Source organism: Eretmochelys imbricata, chromosome 16, assembly GCF_965152235.1.
Source record: "Eretmochelys imbricata isolate rEreImb1 chromosome 16, rEreImb1.hap1, whole genome shotgun sequence".
Classification (NCBI taxonomy): Eukaryota; Metazoa; Chordata; order Testudines; family Cheloniidae; genus Eretmochelys; species Eretmochelys imbricata.
Genome location: NC_135587.1, coordinates 8913092 through 8932327, shown reverse-complemented (window position 1 = coordinate 8932327; position 19236 = coordinate 8913092). Strand labels below are relative to the sequence as shown.

Sequence of the window (19236 nt, the reverse complement as noted above, 5' to 3'; positions counted from 1 at the left end):
TTTGCTTTGAGCATTTATAACGGTGTTAAATATATTATGTGACAAAGCTCTGTCCTTGCCTCTGTGGGTCCCACGTTTCCTGGTGGATTTCGCTTGCCTCAGAGGCTCACTGCGACCCTCCACGTAACCCTTCTCTCTCTAGAGACAAGGGTCACAGTCTACGGAGCCATTTTCATCATAAACCAGTGAGGGAGGTGAGAAGTTATCCTTCCTTGCACAGTCTCTGTTGTCTCCCAGTCTCAGTGATTAATCGGGGGGGGGGGGGGGGGGGAGCTCGGGCCCACCCTCTACTCCGGGCTCCAGCCCAGGGACCCTAATAGTGTCAGCTATGGTAGCTGACCTTTTAGAAACATGACATGTACAATTCCCTGGGCTACTTCCCCCACAGCAGCTCCCACTTCCTCAAGCGCCACTTCACCCTCACCTCAGGGCCTCCTTCCTTGTGCCTGATACAGTGTGTACTACTCAGCCTCTCCAACAGCACAACTTCATAGAATCATAGAATATTAGGGTTGGAAGGGACCTCAGGGCGCCATCTAGTCCAACCCCCTGCTCAAAGCAGGACCCAACTAAATCATCTAAATCAACTAAATCCCCAACTAAATCATCCCAGCCAGGCCTTTGTCAAACCTGACCTTAAAAACCTCTAAGGAAGGAGATTCCACCACCTCTTTAAGTAACTCATTCTAGTGCTTCACCACCCTCCTAGTGAAAAAGTTTTTCCGAATATCCAAGCTAAACCTCCCCCACTGCAACTTGAGACCATTACTCCTTGTTCTGTCATCAGCTACCACTGAGAACAGTCTAGATCCATCCTCTTTGGAACCCCCTTTCAGGTAGTTGAAAGCAGCTATGAAATCCCCCCTCATTCTTCTCTTCCGCAGACTAAACAATCCCAGTTCCCTCAGCCTCTCCTCATAAGTCATGTGTTCCAGTCCTCTAATCATTTTTCTTGCCCTCCGCTGGACGTTTTCCAATTTTTCCACATCCTTCTTGTAGTGTGAGGCCCAAAACTGGACACAGTACTCCAGATGAGGCCTCACCAATGTCGAATAGAGGGGAACGATCACGTCCCTCGATCTGCTGGCAATGCCCCTACTTATACAGCCCAAAATGCCATTGGTCTTCTTGGCAACAAGGGCACACTGTTGACTCATATCCAGCTTCTTGTCCACTGTAACCCCTAGGTGCTTTTCTGCAGAACTGCTGCCTCGCCATTCAGTCCCTAGTCTGTAGCGGTGCATGCGATTCTTCCATCCTAAGTGCAGGACTCTGCACTTGTCCTTGTTGAACCTCATCAGATTTCTTTTGGCCCAATCCTCTAATTTGTCTAGGGCCCTCTGTATCCTATCCCTACCCTCCAGCGTATCTACCTCTCCTCCCAGTTTAGTGTCATCTGCAAACTTGCTGAGGGTGCAATCCACACGATCCTCCAGATCATTTATGAAGATATTGAACAAAATCGGCCCGAGGACCAACCCTTGGGGCACTCCACTTGATACTGGCTGCCAACTAGACATGGAGCCATTGATCACTACCCGTTGACCCAACAATCTAGCCAACTTTCTATCCACCTTATAGTCCATTCATCCAGCCCATACTTCTTTAACTTGCTGGCAACTTCCTCCCACAGCTCCTGACATGCACACCCACCTGACTAACTGGGAGGCTTTTAACTAGTTTCAGCCAGTCCCTGATTGGCTTCAGGTGTCCCAGTCAACCTAACGTTCTCCCTGCCTTCTGGAAAGTTCTTAACTGGCCCCAGCTGTCTTAATTGACCTAGAGCAGCTGCCATTTCACTTATCCTGGTACCAGGGATTTGTTTAGCCTGGAGCTAATATATCTATCTGGCCTTACCCCATCACAATTAAAAAGTGTTTTTAATTCATAAAGGGGGTCGCACTCAGAGTCTTGCTAAGTGAAAGGGGTCACCAGTACAAAAGTTTGAGAATCACTGCTCTACTGCATGTTTCAAAGGGCTAGGTAGGTGTCCAAAGGAAAATTCAGAAATTAGTGTAATGCCTTCCTATCTCAAGATGATTTTGTAACCTTAACTTCTGGAGTCTGGTAAGCAGGGAATGGTGAATGAGAACAGGTGCAAATGGCTGTGCATAAAAGAATTCTATGTGTCAGCAACACACGAGTGCATGGAAGATTATGGAGAGTGGAAAATATATCACATATTCACTGAAAATTGCACACTAATGTGTGGGTCTTAGATTTTTTGCCTGTTTTTCACCAAAACAAAGGGTCTTTTCCATAAGCTCAGAACAGCCCATTGTGCCATACATAAAAGGTCACGTGACAAACCTTCCCTGATATTTGAGGGGGGAAAAAACCCCACAAACACTCATAGTTGCCCCTTATAGTTGAGCCGCCCAGTACCATAGGATTACTAATGCTGTGTCGATCTGAGCCACCACATTTCCATTCATATCCCATGAGCTCGCCGTCTTTCTGAATTACTGCTCTTTGCTTCTTGCCTTCCATAAGAATCCTAAGTGACTGTTTCATTTGGGGACTGTGAACAAGACCAGGCCTGAAGACCCCTAACTCCCCAGATCCCCAGCCGTACTACTGTTCCAGGTATGTAGCTACTTGAGGAGGTTCATATTCCCACCCTGAAGTCAATGCTCAGAGCAAATGGACCTGAGTTTGTTAATGCACCACTTCGGAGATTAGGCATTTAGGTTTAAAAGGCTGGTTGATTAGATTAGCGGGATGTTTGCTTTCCCTGCACACGAGGGATTCCAGATCCAGGAAACCTCGCCCGCTGCCTTTTCAGAAATGCCATTGCTCCGTTTCCGATCGGAGGGAGTGAGCGAGGAGGGGAGGAGAGGGAACTGGGTAGAATCAATTTCGGTAATTCATCTGTAGATGAACACATTAACCACAGAGCAGAGCAGAGAGCTGCGTGGTGCCCTTTAACAGCGACTCCTTCATACACTGGTAAGGTGGAGGCTTTAAGGAGGTCATAACCTTCATTCTGGAGCTGGCCCTGCTTCCCTCCTGTCGAGATGCCAGATGCCATGATGTATGGTACTCACAAGCTTCTGGCTGGGCTCCCAGTTCCATACTCGAGTGCTGCTCCAAGAGCAGGGCTAAGCGGGGTATGTTACATCACATGCCACAAACAGGGCTCAGCCTTCCGCTTGGCCTGGAGATCTGTCAGTCATAACATCAGCATGATGTCATACACCAAGATGGCTCCCAAGTGGCCATGAATGGGACTGTGGCTTTTATTTATTTTTTTTTAAAGAAGCTACAAACATTAAATGGAAAAAAACCCAGCAGCTACCTAATTACTTTCCCTCCTTCGCCCCACCCACCAAAGCCGCCATGTCAGTGAGGGAAAGGCTGAGAATTCTAAGCAGCGCTCTGCCATTAAGTGCCAAGGGCATAAAGAAGAGTATTAGGTGATGCTTAGACCAACACCTGATCACTTGAATCTTCTGTTCCCTGGTTCTCACCTCTCCCCATCTTCTGTCTACCACTAACCACCACTCTAGCCATCTTCTTTATCCAGGGCTCTCCCCTCCTCACACTCACTCGTTGGCAGGCTCCACGTGTAACCCACCGGTGTGGTGTAGACGCGTTACAGGTCTCCCTCTGTTCCAATCCACCTCGGATGTGAGTTGTTACAGCTCCCCTTATGGAGTGTTGGCTCTTTAGCCACTCATGATTTTCCCTCTGGAGGTCCACAGTGCGTCAGCCCAGACGATGGCTGTCTCATTACCACACCAGATCCTCCTCCTCTGCCAGGCCCCAAACAGTCCGACTCCCACCTGTGTCTCTGCTCCCATGTGCTTGCAATCTTCTCTCATCTCAAACAAACATCTCCCCAGTTGCATCCCCTCAGTCACCCGGGAGACCTGGGGCCAGACTGTCCGCTGCCCTGACCCCGTGCTGCTGCTTGCACACCAGTCATTACCAGGCTGATTCAGGAGCTTTTCACGCTCCATTTGCACTGGCATAAATGACTACACAGGGCGCAAGAACGGAGAAACCGGCCCCTGAAACCTCATCCCCATTTCTATCACGTGAGCTGCAGGGTGAGCTTGGGCAAGTTACTTCCCTTCTCTGTGCCTCTATTTCCCCAGCTAGAAAATGGGGCTAAAATAGGAACAATCCTAGCTGTTATCTAGTGCTTTTCATCAGGAGATCTCAAAGCATCTTACCCAGAAGGTCAGTATCATTACCCCCATTTTACAGATGGGGAAACAGACACAAAGGGAAGTGATTTGTACGAGGTCAGCCATCACACGCTGACAGCTCAAGGAATAGAAATCACGTCTCCTGAGTCCCAGTCCAGTGCTCTAATCACTAGGTAACACTGCCTCCCATGCTGCTGCTCAGTGGCCTTGTGCGTGTGTTCAATGGAAGTTGTTTCTGAGCCCAGAACAGAGCTGAAAGCCCCACATCATTCAATGGCCAGGCAGCCTTTTAAGCCTATTTAAATAGCTACCCAGCTCACTGAGGGGGGTGTAAGGATCATTTCACTAATAGCTGGAAAGCTCTTTGAAAAGGCAAAGCTCTATATAACCGCTTACACTGCCGTCTCCGCTTGGGAAAGATCTTCCACTTCCAGTACAGTAATATTGTTATTATCAATTTGAATTGTGGTAGCATCTCTGAGCCCCAGTCTTGGACCAGAACCCCATTGGGCTGTTGTACAAACACAGAACAAACAGACAGGCTCCCTCCGCCCCCCAAAAGAGCTGACTTAGCAGAACACGCTTTGTGTTTTTTACAGTTCAATTGCACCCCAAGCAGCTATTCTGATGTTGCACCCTGCCCTTAGTTAAGGGACTCTGATTGTCCGGGCCCTAATCCTCTATTTTCTGGGGTTTATTACATAGCGGCAGGTAGACACATGTTATTTTCACTGCAGGGTCCAATTTCCCATTTCCAGGACGCAACGTTTCTTATGGCAGTTGCCAGGTTTTATCCTTATCCTTTATCTGGCCTTTTATTAACACGCTGTGGGGGCTTTCTCTCTCTCCAACCACAGGTGCTGCATTGCTGATCGGACTGTATGTAACGGCAGGGCTGCCCCGCGGGACTATGGAGTCAGTGCAGCAGATGGGAGGGGTCAGCGTGTAGATACTTTTCACAGTGTTAGCACACACTGTAACATGATTATCTCGTATCCTAAGGGCCCAGCCATGTCGCCCTTAAAAGACTGGTACTTAAACATCCCCGGCCACGCTCCAGGAGCCTGCATCACACTCTTCCCAAACCCCACACAATTGCTTCCCTAGCCACTTCCTTCTTAGGCCTCTCTCTTTCCTACATGCCCCACCTGGAAGACTGTGGTCATGCCATAGATTCCGCCTTCCTCTCATCTGCCATAGCCCCTCATTCGGCCCTCTCCTTCTCAGCTTTGGCCTGCTCGCACTCTACTCCCTCCTTCGTCTCTCCCTCAGCTGGGTTCTGAACCACCCCTTTGAACCTTTCTTCCTCTCTGACTGATTTTTCCATCTGTCCCTGTCTCTCCTTATTCACAGGGACTTCAACCCTCACATCGATGGCCAGTCATACCTAGCGGCCTTCCAGTTCCTCTTTCTCACCGTCTCTGGACTATCCTTCCGACTCACCTTCACGGTCATGCCCTTGGCCTGCTCTTCTCAAAGCTCTGTCCAGTTCTGACTTCCCTCTCTGTGAAGTCCTTCACCCCTGTGTCCTCCTCCCAGAATTTTCATTCGTCTCTCTCTCTCTCTGACTTCTCTGCTGCTCGCCATCTGTCCCAACCCAGGCTTCATGCTATGGTGTTATCTCTTACCCCAGCAACCTTCTAGAGATCTCACAATTAAACAGCTGCACATCAGAACCCCAATCATCTGGAAATCAAAAGTCATTGCATCCAGCCAGCGCCATGAGTGCCTGATTGCCAGTTACAATGCAAAAGTCACACACACACAGAGGGCCTGAGCTGCCTCTGACACATGCTGGTGTAAACTGGGAGTCAATCCATCCCAGCCACAGTGCTGTAAATGAGAGGAGAATGTATCTGGTGTGCATGTGTGCACCCAGGCGTTCTGCAGCACTGAGAAAGTGGGCTGGGAGGGAGAGGAGGAGTGGAAGGGGAAAAAGAAAACAAAGCAGGAGAGAGAAAGGGGTCTAATATAGAAGGCTGTTGTTTAATCAGCTAGAAGAAAGCCAGAAAACACTGAGGGTAAAATAAGAATCAGAAAACTAAGTTGAATGGAAAGGAGAAACTGAAGAAGACTGAATGAACTTAGAGACAAAAACTGGAAATTGTGTTCATCATCAAATGTTACACACAAATCACCCTGGAAAAAACAGAAACAGGCTCAGTGCACAACAGTTTAGCACAGGAAGTCAAGAGTACCGGGTCAGTCAAGCTGCAGAGATTTGTATCAGCAGAAAAGTGGGCCCACTACATCCAAGTCAAACTGCAGGATGAATAAGGGAGGCAGAAGGTAATTATGCCAGCTGGAATTTTGTCAAGACACCTCTGGGTCATGGGATCATCACTAGACAAGCTCCTGGACTTTGGTTTTAAGTCTCATCACAAAAAACCTGGTGGAATTCAACCTTTCTTACATAGGTCACTTCCCTGAGAGAGGACACTAGGCCCTCAAACGGACAATGCGTGCCCTGCTGACTTACTGAGGGAACAGCAGCAGCTCAATCTCACCTGTTTCATTCGAGAAGCAGGTTTTATGAAACTTCCCCATGTAGAACTCCAGCCCAATGATGGCAAACATCACTATAGCAAAGAAGAGAAGCAGCCCGATCTGGAGCAAGGGCACCATGGCCTTCATGATGGACTTGAGGACAACCTGCAAACCTGTAGGAAGCAAGAAAATTATTGTAGTCAGTGACTGGAGGAAAAGAAGGGTTTTTTGGAAGGTAGGGGACTTTGGATTTTTAATAAAATGCTCTGGATTGGCAATGTCCAGCAATGCCTCTTCTTCTAGGTCACTGATTCAAAGCTCTCTCTGCTCAGTAAGGATTAAGGCTCCGAACCAGATCCCATCAAAATCTTCCAATTAGCATCAGTGGGAGCCAGGCCAGGTCCTAAAAGCTGTTCAGTGGCTCATGTGAAACATGTTGGTGGTCTCAAGCCAGCGCCCAGAGGATGGGTCCAAATACCAAAAAAATTAATGCCACAATCGGTGTGAATTTGGCACTCTTGATTCCCACAGGGGCCAAGGAGTCAGTGGGTCAGAGAGAGCATCATGGCAAGTCACAGTCACTGGGCGAGGGGGGGGAAGTGAGAATGCTTTTCAGCCTGGTAGTTAGCACACTCGCCGGGGAGGTGGGAGACCCAACTTTAAGGCCCTGCTCCAGTGACTATAATTATCGATAAAAAGTGGAACAGCTTTAAGAGGGGAGTTTGAGAAAGCCCCATACCAGAATATCCCATCGCCAAGTCTGCAAGTTTAAATGCCTGCTCTGCATCAGACAGAGAGGGGAATTGAACCTGTGTCTCCCCCATCCCCACTGAATGCCCTAACCTGGGAGCTAAAGCTTATAAAGGGAGCCAACACCAGCACCGCCTCCTCCCCTGTCATTTTTAGGACTCTTTTCCTCGCTTCTGACAAAAGCCTGAAAAATCAAAACAGAATTTTTGGGGAGCCAAACGAAATGTTATCGACATTACCGACGGACATAGACTTTTCCAGTTTGGTTGAAACGATTCAGCAAACTCCACGCAAAGTTGCCAATCATTTCAGTCAACCCCACATGCATTTTTCAGTGACTAAACGATTAGTCGGAAAAACGTTGCCCTGCTTTAAGCGAGACCCACTGACAAACAAAAAGGCCTGCTGTCTCTCGGGCTTCCAATCTTGGGCCTTTTCACCAGCACTCAAATTCAGTTTCAATTAAAACAGGGGAGAAAAGAGGAGATGGCAAAGAGATAAAGGTGTCTGATCATTTTATGCAGATGTGCCTAAGGAAAGCAATGCACTGTTAACCACCCGTTTAAAGCTACCTTGGCTGTGGGGCCCACACTGGGGCAAAAGGATCATCCCAAAGCAGCCTTTCAATTATATAGCAGAGCTATAGTATGCCTTAAATCTATGGTGTCACACTGGGCTATAGCTACCACTCGGCTCAAGGGGCGGAAGAGTTGTGGCTGGCTGTATTAAGTTGAATGTCTGTTTTCATAAGGCATAAGTGCCCAGGAAGCAAAAAGTGGCAGTTTTCTCACATGTAATCATCAAAATGGGAGACTCTCTCCCACCAGATAATCAATTTTAGAAAGTTGACTGGGGCCCTAGAGTATTCCATGGAAGTGTGTAATGTTGTGTGGTTATAGTGAGGTGAAATTCGCCCCTATGCAGAGAGCCCGCACACAGCCTCTGTGCCACGGAAGTCCCACTTACGCATTCAGAATAAGGCGTACGCTGGACTTAAGTGGTGCATACTCCTTGTGCTGATCTCTTTACTCAGGGATGCCTTTATGCAATGGAGTGGGTGTGTTGTTCTCCTTTAAGAAACTCTCGTATCTGTGATTTCACCCTCCTTGTGGTTCCTATATGGGATCATGATTATTTTATTAAACTTGCTTTAATTTTTCATATGAATTTCATGCTAGAGAAAGGTGCCTGATTTACAGCCCTGGAGAGTGGAAGCTGCTCTTTATCCACCCACAGCATGGGCAATGGAAGGACAATCCTTCCCCACACTCTCAATGCACCTCACAAGTGGGCTCGGAAGAAGGGTCAGTCAATGGCCTAGTGGATAAAGCAGTAGGCTGGGATGTAGTAGACACAAGTTCCAGTCCCAGCTCTGATTTATCAAGTGATCTTAGATAAGTCATTTCAGCTTAGTTTCCCCTCCAGTGCTTCATCATGTCTATTTAAATGGCCTTGCACAATCAAAAAGCACTTGTTGGTTGGTGCTTAACAGATGAAGGGCATTTCCCTATGACTATTCACTTCAAATACATATTAATAAATAGATGTCAGCTTGTCACAAGCCGAGGCACGAGCCCTTTCCTTCTGCATGGGAAATGCCTATGTAATCTGTGCTCCCAAAGGGAACTGCAGTCTCAAGTTTCCAGCACAAGAAGCAGGGAAGCTCATTCCTCATCAGCTCTGCACAGCCCCTGGTGTTTTGGCTGCAACAAACCACCTCTGGAGTAGAGCTGAAACACCAGGCTGCTGTTTGAGAGGAGGAGAAGGATGTTAATGAGTTAGTCTGGATGAACAGCTGAGCTTCATGTAAGTGCATCCCATTTAAAATGGAAACAATTTCCTCTCACTGCCTCATGCTGCATGGAAAATGCTTCAGTTCCAAATTCAGAAAGGGAAAAATGAACAGGTATCACTAGGAGTCCTCTGCAAAGTATTTCTACAGTGCCCCTCACCAGAGCATCTGGGCAACTCAAACGATAAAAGTATCACGTTGCCTATGGTGAAAACTTGATTAGAGGTACTCTCCCTTTATCTCCCCTGCCCTTACCTGGTGTTACTTACAGGCTGAGTAACATGGGAGGCCAGAGCCACATTTGGTGTTAACTGCCCTAGCTCCAGCTAAAGATCTCCCTTGGGAATTCGAGCCAATTCGAGCCAATTCGAGGGGCCAGAAGGTTGGCAAACTTGGCATCTGGCAGTGCTTGGAGTACAGATCAAGTCCCAGAGTGAAGACGTCTCAAGAACCAAATCTGTGAAGTTCCAATCCTGGGGCCTAGTAGGGAGCACTTTGCACGCCCTTTGCATAGGTGTAAAAGCTGACCCACAACACAGAGCAATGGAAAATCAGGATCTCAGGCGTGGAAAGCAAGGGCACCCCAGTGCGATAGGAAGCAGGGGGAAGATTATATAGATCAGAGGACACAGACCCCAAAGGCCAGGGGGCCTCTCTGACAATGATGTTGCAATGGTTCTCATTACACTCACTTGGAATTCCTGACACCAACTTCAAAGGTCTCAATACCCGAACAGCTCGCAGGGTCCGTAGGTCAAAATCAGTCCCAGCGGTGGCTAGAATCCTGATTTAAGACAAAAAGGGGCAGGGGTGGGGAAAGGCGAGAAAGAGAGAGAGAGAGAAATTGAATTAAATGTGAGTTTTTCAAAATACAAATAAATGAAGCATGATAACAAATTCAGGCCACCTAGGACTTCACGGTGGTCATTACACTGCATTCAGTAGCCAGTGAAAACATACAATGCATATCTGCCTGCTCCTAAGTTACATATCCCTGCTACTCGAGCTAAAGGAAAATCTTCATTAGCTCTCTGCAATATAGAGCCTATGACACACGGTTGAGCAGTTCTGATTCCATCCAGTAGCGTAGAATGTCCCATGTACACAGACACACAAATACTTTTTGTTTTATCTGATTTTGATGTTTTCCACTTAATCTTGAACAATTTTACCTCCTTCAGTTACATGAGTTCAAAATTATTAACTTAGCCTTCTGGAGTTGCCTGCCTTGCTCTTTAGGAGATTGCTGAGCCACCCCACAAGATCCTGAGTGTGGGGAGGAATTCACACAGCACACAACCTTGAATTTTGCAAATTTCCAAGTATGAAAAATTTCAACCACCTCCATAATTGTTTGGATCAATTGGAGACTAGAGGAATTATGAAAAACAATTCTAAATTTTCCTCACCCACTCCCCATCCCACCGAAAATCCCCTCCAAATTCAGAATGTTGATGACATTTTGAAATTTGCTCAGTACTCACAGTTGGGGTCATATTTTCAAGAGCTCGGCTCCTATCGTGCACCTAATACGAAATGTGCATGTAATATGGCTCTTTTGAAAACTGGCCCCCAGTGTCCAGAAATCTGCAGGCCAATTACATCTTCAGCTGATGTCTATCTCTACCTACTGCACTAACTCCAGGTGGAACCAACTACAGAGTTGGTTGAAATTTTTCAAATTCTGAAATTTCAATCGAATTTCAAAATTCAGTGACAGGTTTCAGAGTAACAGCCGTGTTACTCTGTATTCGCAAAAAGAAAAGGAGGACTTGTGGCACCTTAGAGACTAACCAATTTATTTGAGCATGAGCTTTCGTGAGCTACAGCTCACTTCATCGGATGCATACTGTGGAAAGTATAGACGATCTTTTTATACACACAAAGCATGAAAAAATGGGTGTTTACCACTACAAAAGGTTTTCTGTCCCCCCACCCCACTCTCCTGCTGGTAATAGCCTATCTAAAGTGATCACTCTCCTTACAACGTGTATGATAATCAAGTTGGGCCATTTCCAGCACAAATCCAGGTTTTCTCCCCTCCCCCCCAACAGGAGAGTGAGTTTGTGTGTGGGGGGGGGGAGAAAACCTGGATTTGTGCTGGAAATGGCCCACCTTGATTATCATACACGTTGTAAGGAGAGTGATCACTTTAGATAAGCTATTACCAACAGGAGAGTGGGTTTGTGTGGGGGGGAGGGGGGAGAAAACCTGGATTTGTGCTGGAAATGGCCCAATTTGATTATCATACACATTGTAAAGAGAGTGATCACTTTAGATAAGCTATTACCAGCAGGAGAGTGGGGTGGGGGGGACGGAAAACCTTTTGTAGTGGTAAACACCCATTTTTTCATGCTTTGTGTGTATAAAAAGATCTTCTATACTTTCCACAGTATGCATCCAATGAAGTGAGCTGTAGCTCACGAAAGCTTATGCTCAAATAAATTGGTTAGTCTCTAAGGTGCCACAGGTACTCCTTTTCTTTTTGAAAATTCAGTGAGGGGTGAAAATATTCCAAGAAAATTTCATTGCCCCCCTTTTTTCCTACCCAAGGTCTTATTGGGGAATGGGGCAGTTGGCCAACCTCCAACTAAAGAAAGATGGCTCCTTTTTCCATTTCCCAGTGAGATGATAGGGGAACACATCCCTTTGTCACACCATAAATTAGCCCCTAACAAGGCTATAGTGTGAGACACTTTATTAGAGACTCCATAATGCTGATGGTTTCTTTGAACTAAAGCAGTTCCTGTACACAACAGTGTACAGTGTTTACTCTATGCATGTGTAAATGTAAGTTTGGTCCAAAACACCCTACTTTAGAGAAAGGAAAACAACAAGAAAAAAAAAGTAAAATCTCCGTGAAAGAGCATGGTGTGAGTATCTACCCTGTAACAGTCTGCAATAACTCTGAGAACAAAATGGCTGCCATCTTGGCAGGCAGACAATTCATAGACACTAAAAGGCATCACACACAGACAACAAAAAGGCATCACAGTTTCAGGCTATCCTGAGTGCACCACATTTCACTCCAGCAGCAAGGGAAGAAAAGAGGGCATAGGATCCAAAAGGCATCAGGAATGCAATCTTCCCGGAGCAAGGAAATTGGAACCCCTGGTTTCCAGCCAACTTAGACACTCAGTGTCCCCTCAATGACAAGAGTAATTACTGCAGCTCTTCCTTTGGGGTTTCGACAATGAAAATGTTAAGATCTGGGGAAGGAAGATCCCCTGTAACACATGTCAACTACAGAAAACAGCTCAGAAGGGAAAAGCACCTCACCTACTCCCTATTGATCGCTCCCTTTAAAGTCACTGTAAGCAACATCCGTTAAGTTTTGATAGGATCGTTGTGCGGCTATTTTAACAGAAGGAACAAAAAAGAAGGTGCGGATGAACTAGCCCTGCCAATGGAGTCTACAAGAGCCAATGTTTTTTTCATAGATATTTAGGTCAGAAGGGACCATTATGATCATCTAGACTGATCTCCTGCACAACGCAGGCCACAGAATTTCACCCACCCACTCCTGCGAAAAATCTCTCACCTATGTCTGAGCTATTGAAGTCCTCAAATCATGGTTTAAAGACTTCAAGGAGCAGAGAATCCTCCAGCAAGTGACCCGTGCCCCATGCTACAGAGGAAGGCGAAAAACCTCCAGGGCCTCTTCCAATCTGCCCTGGAGGAAAATTCCTTCCAGACCCAAACATGGCGATCAGCTAAACCCTGAGCATATGCGCAAGACTCACCAGCCAGATACTACAGAAAATTCTTCCCTGGGTAACTCAGATCCCACCCCATCTAACATCCCATCACAGGCCATGGAGCCTATTTACCATGAATATTTAATTACCAAAACCATGTTATCCAGTTGCACAGACCCAGGCCATTTTTAGCCATTCTTGCCTCCTGCCCATGCAGCCATCACTGCTGCCATTGTCTCCTTCCCAGATGGAAAAAATATCCTCGTCCACAGAGGTCAGTAAAGCCGTCTGGCCCAATGTCCTGCAGATGTGCTCATGATGTGTTCATGCACTGCCCTTTGCCACTGGAGAGCTGGGTTCAAATCTGCCTTAGGAAAGCAATTAAAGGGGGGGGGGGAATTCTTGACAATGCAACTCTCTGCCTAGTGAGCTACATTGGCCTCAAATATTAAAGGGACTCAAAGCTAGGCTCAAGCAGGAGAGGTTCCTACGCAACCAAAGAGTTGACAAGACAGCCCAGGATGTTATTTCCAACAACCCTCGTCTATGGTTCTGTTGAAAGCGAGGCTCATTTTAGTCCATCCCTGGACATGTGCCCAGATCACAAACCCGCTAAGCAATGAAGCACAATTTACACTCTGTCCAAAGGACTTGGCTAGCAGAGGTTGTCGCAAGTAGGCATTAAGATGTATTACCAAAGCTGTGAGAGATTCCAGCAGTTGTAATAGCATAGTGGATGCTTTAGGTCGGGGAAAGCTGTAAAAAAGCCTCAGACAGGAATCATCAAGTGTTTGGCAGACCAGGACTGGGGCCTTGTCTATACCAGAAAGCGGTTGCTGGTATGGCTAGATTGGCTAACCCTCCTGGTGTCGATGCAGCTGCTACAGGCAAAAGAGTGCTTTTGTCAGTATAGCTTATACAAGTTCCCCAAACGAAATAAGCTAAACCAAACACAGGGACTTTTCTGCTGTGTAACTGTCTACAGCTACGTCAGCAAAATCACACCCCCGCTTGACAAAGCTATGCCTGCGGAAGTTTTCAGTGTAGCCCCGGCATGCAATACACTGGGGAGCCCAGGACTCAAGCAGCAGGAAGTGCTAAAGTCAGGATCCGAATGCCTTGGCAAAGCAGGGTGAGAGCCCCGTCCGGGCCTAGCAGGGGCTGAACGAAGTGAGCTGGGGGCACCAAGCCACGTTACAGCTGTCTCTGGCCAGTATGACTAGCCCTACATCTTCCCAAGCACCAACGAACTGGAGCAACCAGAAAAGAATGAGAACATATTGTGAGGGGCTGTCATTCGAGCCCAAGCTCCCGAAGATCATTTAAACCAATAGCTATCGCATTCAGGGGCATCGAATTTGAAGCTTTCGTGCTCACACTGCCATTCGCCTTTTCCTCCCCTCCCCCACCATGCCAGTGCTCACGTGTCAAACCTTTGCAGCCTGGCAGCGCCACGCACTTCAAGCCTTAAACGTCTGCCTTGGCCGTGCCTGCGGCCTCCCGTGGCTTTCACATGGACTCATGTCGCCCTGACCCAGGCCTTTTCCTGCCTGCTACAGGCTGAGAGGAGTAGCCCCTGTGCTCTCACAGTTTGCTTTCAAACTTATTGGAGAGAGACTGGGAGTGGATGCAGGAGAGTCAATTAGCGCCATGGTGCCAATAAGTGCCCCAGTGACAGCGCCGGCTGTCTCTGCTCAGAGGCGGCTCTTCATTCCCCTGACATGTTCTGAAGAGGTTTGAAGTTAATAAAAACTCCCTAATTTACAGCTACCCCCGCTCCCTGCGCCCCCTTTAGTCAAGGATCTCAGCCACTCACCTCCCCTGTGTTGTTAATAACCATTTGCCCTACCCCAGTGTGTGACAATACAATTCCTGTAAGGCACTTTTCCGAATATTCTGCAATAACGTCATTTCTCCCACATAATTGCATGATAATCTACAGCTCCTGTATGGCCAGTTCTGCCACTGTGCTGTTTTGCAGTTCTACATGGAGAATAATACCAATCCTCAATGAAGGGAAGGATGTAATTAACCGAAGGCTTCTGCTAACTTCATAAAATTTGCACAAGGGCTGTCTTTCTCCCCCGCGCTCCCCCCCGCCCCATTCCCTGAACTCAAGCTGTAAACCCTCAGAACCCGTTGTGGGCTGTGCTGGAGCAAGAAGGATTATTAAAAATGGGGGAGAAAGGGAGAGATCAAACAAGCCAGATGACAAGCATGACTTGAAAATCCTGCGGAAGCTTTCCTGTCTGCACGCGTAACAAGTGAGAACAAAGAGCAAGTAACTGAAGAGCCAGAGCTGGAGGAGGAAATTGACAGTGAGAATAAAAATAGAGGGAAAGAAGTTTAAGAGGCGACTTAGCAACAAGGGAAAAAATTGGGGCTGTACCTTTTCATGCTTCTTGATGAGTTATAAGGACAACTTGATGATTTGTAGATTTGGGGTGGGTGGTTTCTGCTTGATTTTTGCTTTAGAAATAGTAGGTCTTGACTTCCCCGCTGGAGGACTCTCTGGAGGACTGGGAAACCAGCGGGATTGGAAGAGACTGGAAGCTGAGCAGTTGTGTCAGGAAGGGACTTGTACACAAGTGTGATGATTAGAGACTGACAATGAAGCTACAGCACAAAGTCTTGCTGAAACAATACGGACTCTGCTTTCCAGAGAGAAACCTCATTTTATTGAGAGGCACGTGTGGCAACAGATTTACCCCCACAGCTGTGTGCTAGGCTGCATCTTCCCCCTCACTGCGGCTCCTGCAGAATGTTGGAGCTTTTTGGAACTACCTGAGTAGATCAAGAACTGCTTGAGTCAAGAAAAACCCTTGGGATCCGCAATTATACCAGACCATCTAGCGCAAAAGCCTGTCTCCGACAGTGGCCTGCCAGTACCAGCTGCTTCAGAGGAACATGCAACAGACCCAGGCAGTGATGGGACAACCTTCCCCCAGGAAAGGCTCCTCCCTCTCAACCCCAGTAGTCAGAAGTTGACTTATGCCCTGAGCATGAGATCTGCATTCCTTCCAAAGCTACTTTATTTTTAAAATATTTCCTATTGAATCCTGGATATTCTTGTTATCCATATAAATGTCTAGTGCTCTTGAAAAATCCCACTACACTCTTGACTGGAATAGCATCTTGTTGCAGTGAGTTCTGCTGTCGAATCGTGAATTGTGTGAGCAGGCTGAGTGAGAGACCAGACTCTTTTTTCATGAGTTAATGTAGGCTTGTAACAAAGGTGTCCAAAGATGAAAATGGAGTGCATTATTCCCCCACTGCCCAATAGCATTGCACTATGTTATCCCATTGTACTATCACTTGGCTAAACTAAACTTCCCATCTTATGTCCCTCCATGAAAGTGCTCTCTGGCCAATTTCTGTCCTCAGAGACCAAGGCCCATTTATGAGAAATATGTGACATCTTCTGTTCCAGTGGTCCCTGGGATAATATGTAAAAAAGCTTATTCCTCTGGTTATAAAATGATGTAAAGGGGAAAAAGAAAAAACTCAGGGTAAATAATTGTCTGTTTTCATTTCCGGGGGACTCAGTATTTTTACTGTACTAGTACAGCGAGAGACACATTGTCACCTGATGCCAGGGATTTCATGGAGACATGATTGTGAATCTTCTTACTGAAACGCTGATCAAAGACAGTCACAAGAAAAGGCCAGAAAATTTATTCAAACTGAGCCTCTGGATCTGTAAAGCCTGAGGCAAGGAGGGTTGGAAAAAGCTAACCCTCTTCTTCAGAACAGCTGCTATCTTGCGTTCATCCTGGCTTTCAAGCCTTTTAGCAGACTTAGTTCATCTTTTTCACATGATCCCGTGAGGAACAGATGACAAAGGCTTTCTGCTCTCTCTCCATAGGTGGATGGAGGAGAGGAAAAAGGGAACTGAACACAGGGAGACTTTCTGACTTAAGTGCCAGGAATAATGATCCTAGATAAGGAGCTTTCTGTGGATGCCTCTGCTTAAATGACACTGTGGGTCCTGGTTCAGCAGAGAATAATCACTGAGGCTCAGGGTTAGAAGAACACCAAACTGCAGATGATTTGGCCTGTTTTTTTCAGCCTAAACCCTGGTCACCGTTCATAATGAGATAAGTTGCAATGGAGGGGACTGCGGAGAGATCTCTGCATGAGAATTGTAACTAGAGTTGTGAGAAATTCAGCAGCTTTAGTCTAGAAGTGTGTGTGTGTGTGTGTGTGTGTGTGTGTGTGTGTGTGTGTGTGGAGGGGTGGGGGGGGGTGAAGAGTCATGTCAAACAGCAGCTGAAACCACTGAGATTGGTAAATAACCACAGCATCGCCCCTCTTCAGAGCACCGTCAGATGTCAGGGCCTTGCAGCTGTTTCCCATCAGAGGAGAAATCAGTGGCATAGATGCAGGGTATTTTTTTTAATGTAACTGGTTTATTTACACTATATACACCACTCCTAGAACAGAGGTGAGTCCAAATGTTGTGTAGAAAAACCCCTCTTTCAGCGACCACAGCCCAGACACCAGTATCCAGTTCCCAGGGAGCACCTCCGGCTCAAGAATTGACTCAAGGTAGAGAGATTAAGGCGGAGAGACAGCTCTCTTGATGCTTGCCACAGCTTCCCTCCGAAGAAACTCCATCACAAACCTAATCAACAAGACAGCAGTTTTTCAAAGACTGTATGATGCTCACACAATAAGAAAAAGAACTTTTAAGATTATGTGTAATAGCCCCATGTGGTGACATCTGTCCTAATAAATACCAATAATCTCCATGCGGCATTTTCTTCTTGGTCTCAGATCCCTTTTCAAAGATAGGTATGCGTATTATCCCCATATTATTTGTGGGGAAATGGAATATAGCAACTTGCCCAAGACCTTATAACAAAACAGTAGAACCAAGTTTTGGACCCAGACTTTCTAGATCCATACCAAGTCATCTAAGCTCCAGAGACCTCCATCTCCTGCTTGGACACTGAAATCAATGCAATATCACAGAGTTCCACAATTCTTCTGCTACAGCTGTTTGAATAGTAAGTGTTTGGCACATGCAGGCCACTTTGTTGGTCTATGACTCATTTGCAAGTCACGCCTGACTGCTGTCAGTTGTATTCGTTCTTCGCAAGAACTGGCTGACTAGCTTGGATAACGAATTTCCAGACTCTGAGTGGTTCACGACCCATTCATTGTATCTATTCGCTCTTCAACACCAGCCTCAATTGTCCAGTTCGGTGCTTCTACCCCAAGCACCTTCACACTTTCTCCCATGTTGCCCCTTCTGCTTGGAAAAGCCGTTTTGTGCACATCTGTAAAGTCACCACCCTGACCCTCCTTGGAACTCACCTCTGCCATAATACATACAGGAAACCGAAACCTGACAGCAGCTAGGCAGATGGTAAGTTGCGTTTACTGCTCCTGATAGGCTGTGTGCATCATTAGTCTATCATTTTTTGTCACCCTCTGTCCCCTACCCCGACCTGCTTGTTTGTTTCATCCACCAGTTATGTCTTGTCTTCTCCATTTAGACTGTAAGCTCTGAAGTAGGCACTGTCATTTATTCATGCTGGTACACAGCTGAGCATAAAGGGGCCTCGGCCAGTGATTAATTATTATTACTGATCAAATGTAGGACCGGTTGAAATCTTTTCATTCCAAAACAAATTTTTAAATGAAAAACAGCCCGTTTTTAACAAGAAAATGTTTTTTGCAACATTTTCTGATTTTTCTAGGAAACTCTCCTGCACCCTGCCAAAAAATATAATCAGTCTTTGCAAACTGGTGTGTAGTTTTTCATCAAAACCTTTTTTTTTTTAAATCAGCAGAAGTTGTAGAAAATAAAAAAAATATTTTTGTTTTTTTCCTAACCTTTTCACGGAAAGTATTTACAATTTTCCAACCAGCTCTCATCACATGGCACTGCTTCTGCTCCCTGATTGGACAACTGAACAGAAACATAGTGAGTAGCACTTTTCTGATACAAGTTGATGAGACTTTCAAGGTTTGTGAATACTAGCAGCTGGCTGAATTTTAGTGTAATCAACCGTCCCACAAACAGCGGAGTTTGGACTTAGAGATCTTTATTCGGAAACACAGAGCAGCTCTAGCGTCTACCCCACACCATAAATCGATCTAAGCTCACTCCAACCTCAGCCCCGTGGCAGCAGATTCCTGAACAGTTCCACTCACGTGCTGCGTCAGAACTTTTCAGGGGAATCTGCCCGATTTCAAGCAAGACCAAGTAATTGTCACTTGCTTTCTCATTTTGATATGAAAGTTTAGCACATGTTTCCACAGAACGAGCAGCACTCAATGGGAAATATCAAGAGGAAGGGCATGTATGCACCTATGTACTAGTCATTTGTGCGAGAGCGCGATACCC

The 19236-nt window shown here is 46.5% G+C and overlaps 1 protein-coding gene across 1 annotated transcript in view; it reads right to left on the bottom strand.

Moving 5' to 3' along the window:
• Positions 1 to 19236, bottom strand: part of CACNA1B (calcium voltage-gated channel subunit alpha1 B) — a 475550-nt gene that overhangs the window by 283320 nt on the left and 172994 nt on the right. Inside the window, exons 4-5 of the mRNA XM_077835554.1 lie at positions 9876 to 9967; positions 6662 to 6814 (exon numbers count right to left, since the gene is read on the bottom strand). Of these exons, the coding sequence (XP_077691680.1) occupies positions 6662 to 6814; positions 9876 to 9967 (245 nt within the window). The remainder of the gene's footprint in view (positions 1 to 6661; positions 6815 to 9875; positions 9968 to 19236) is intronic.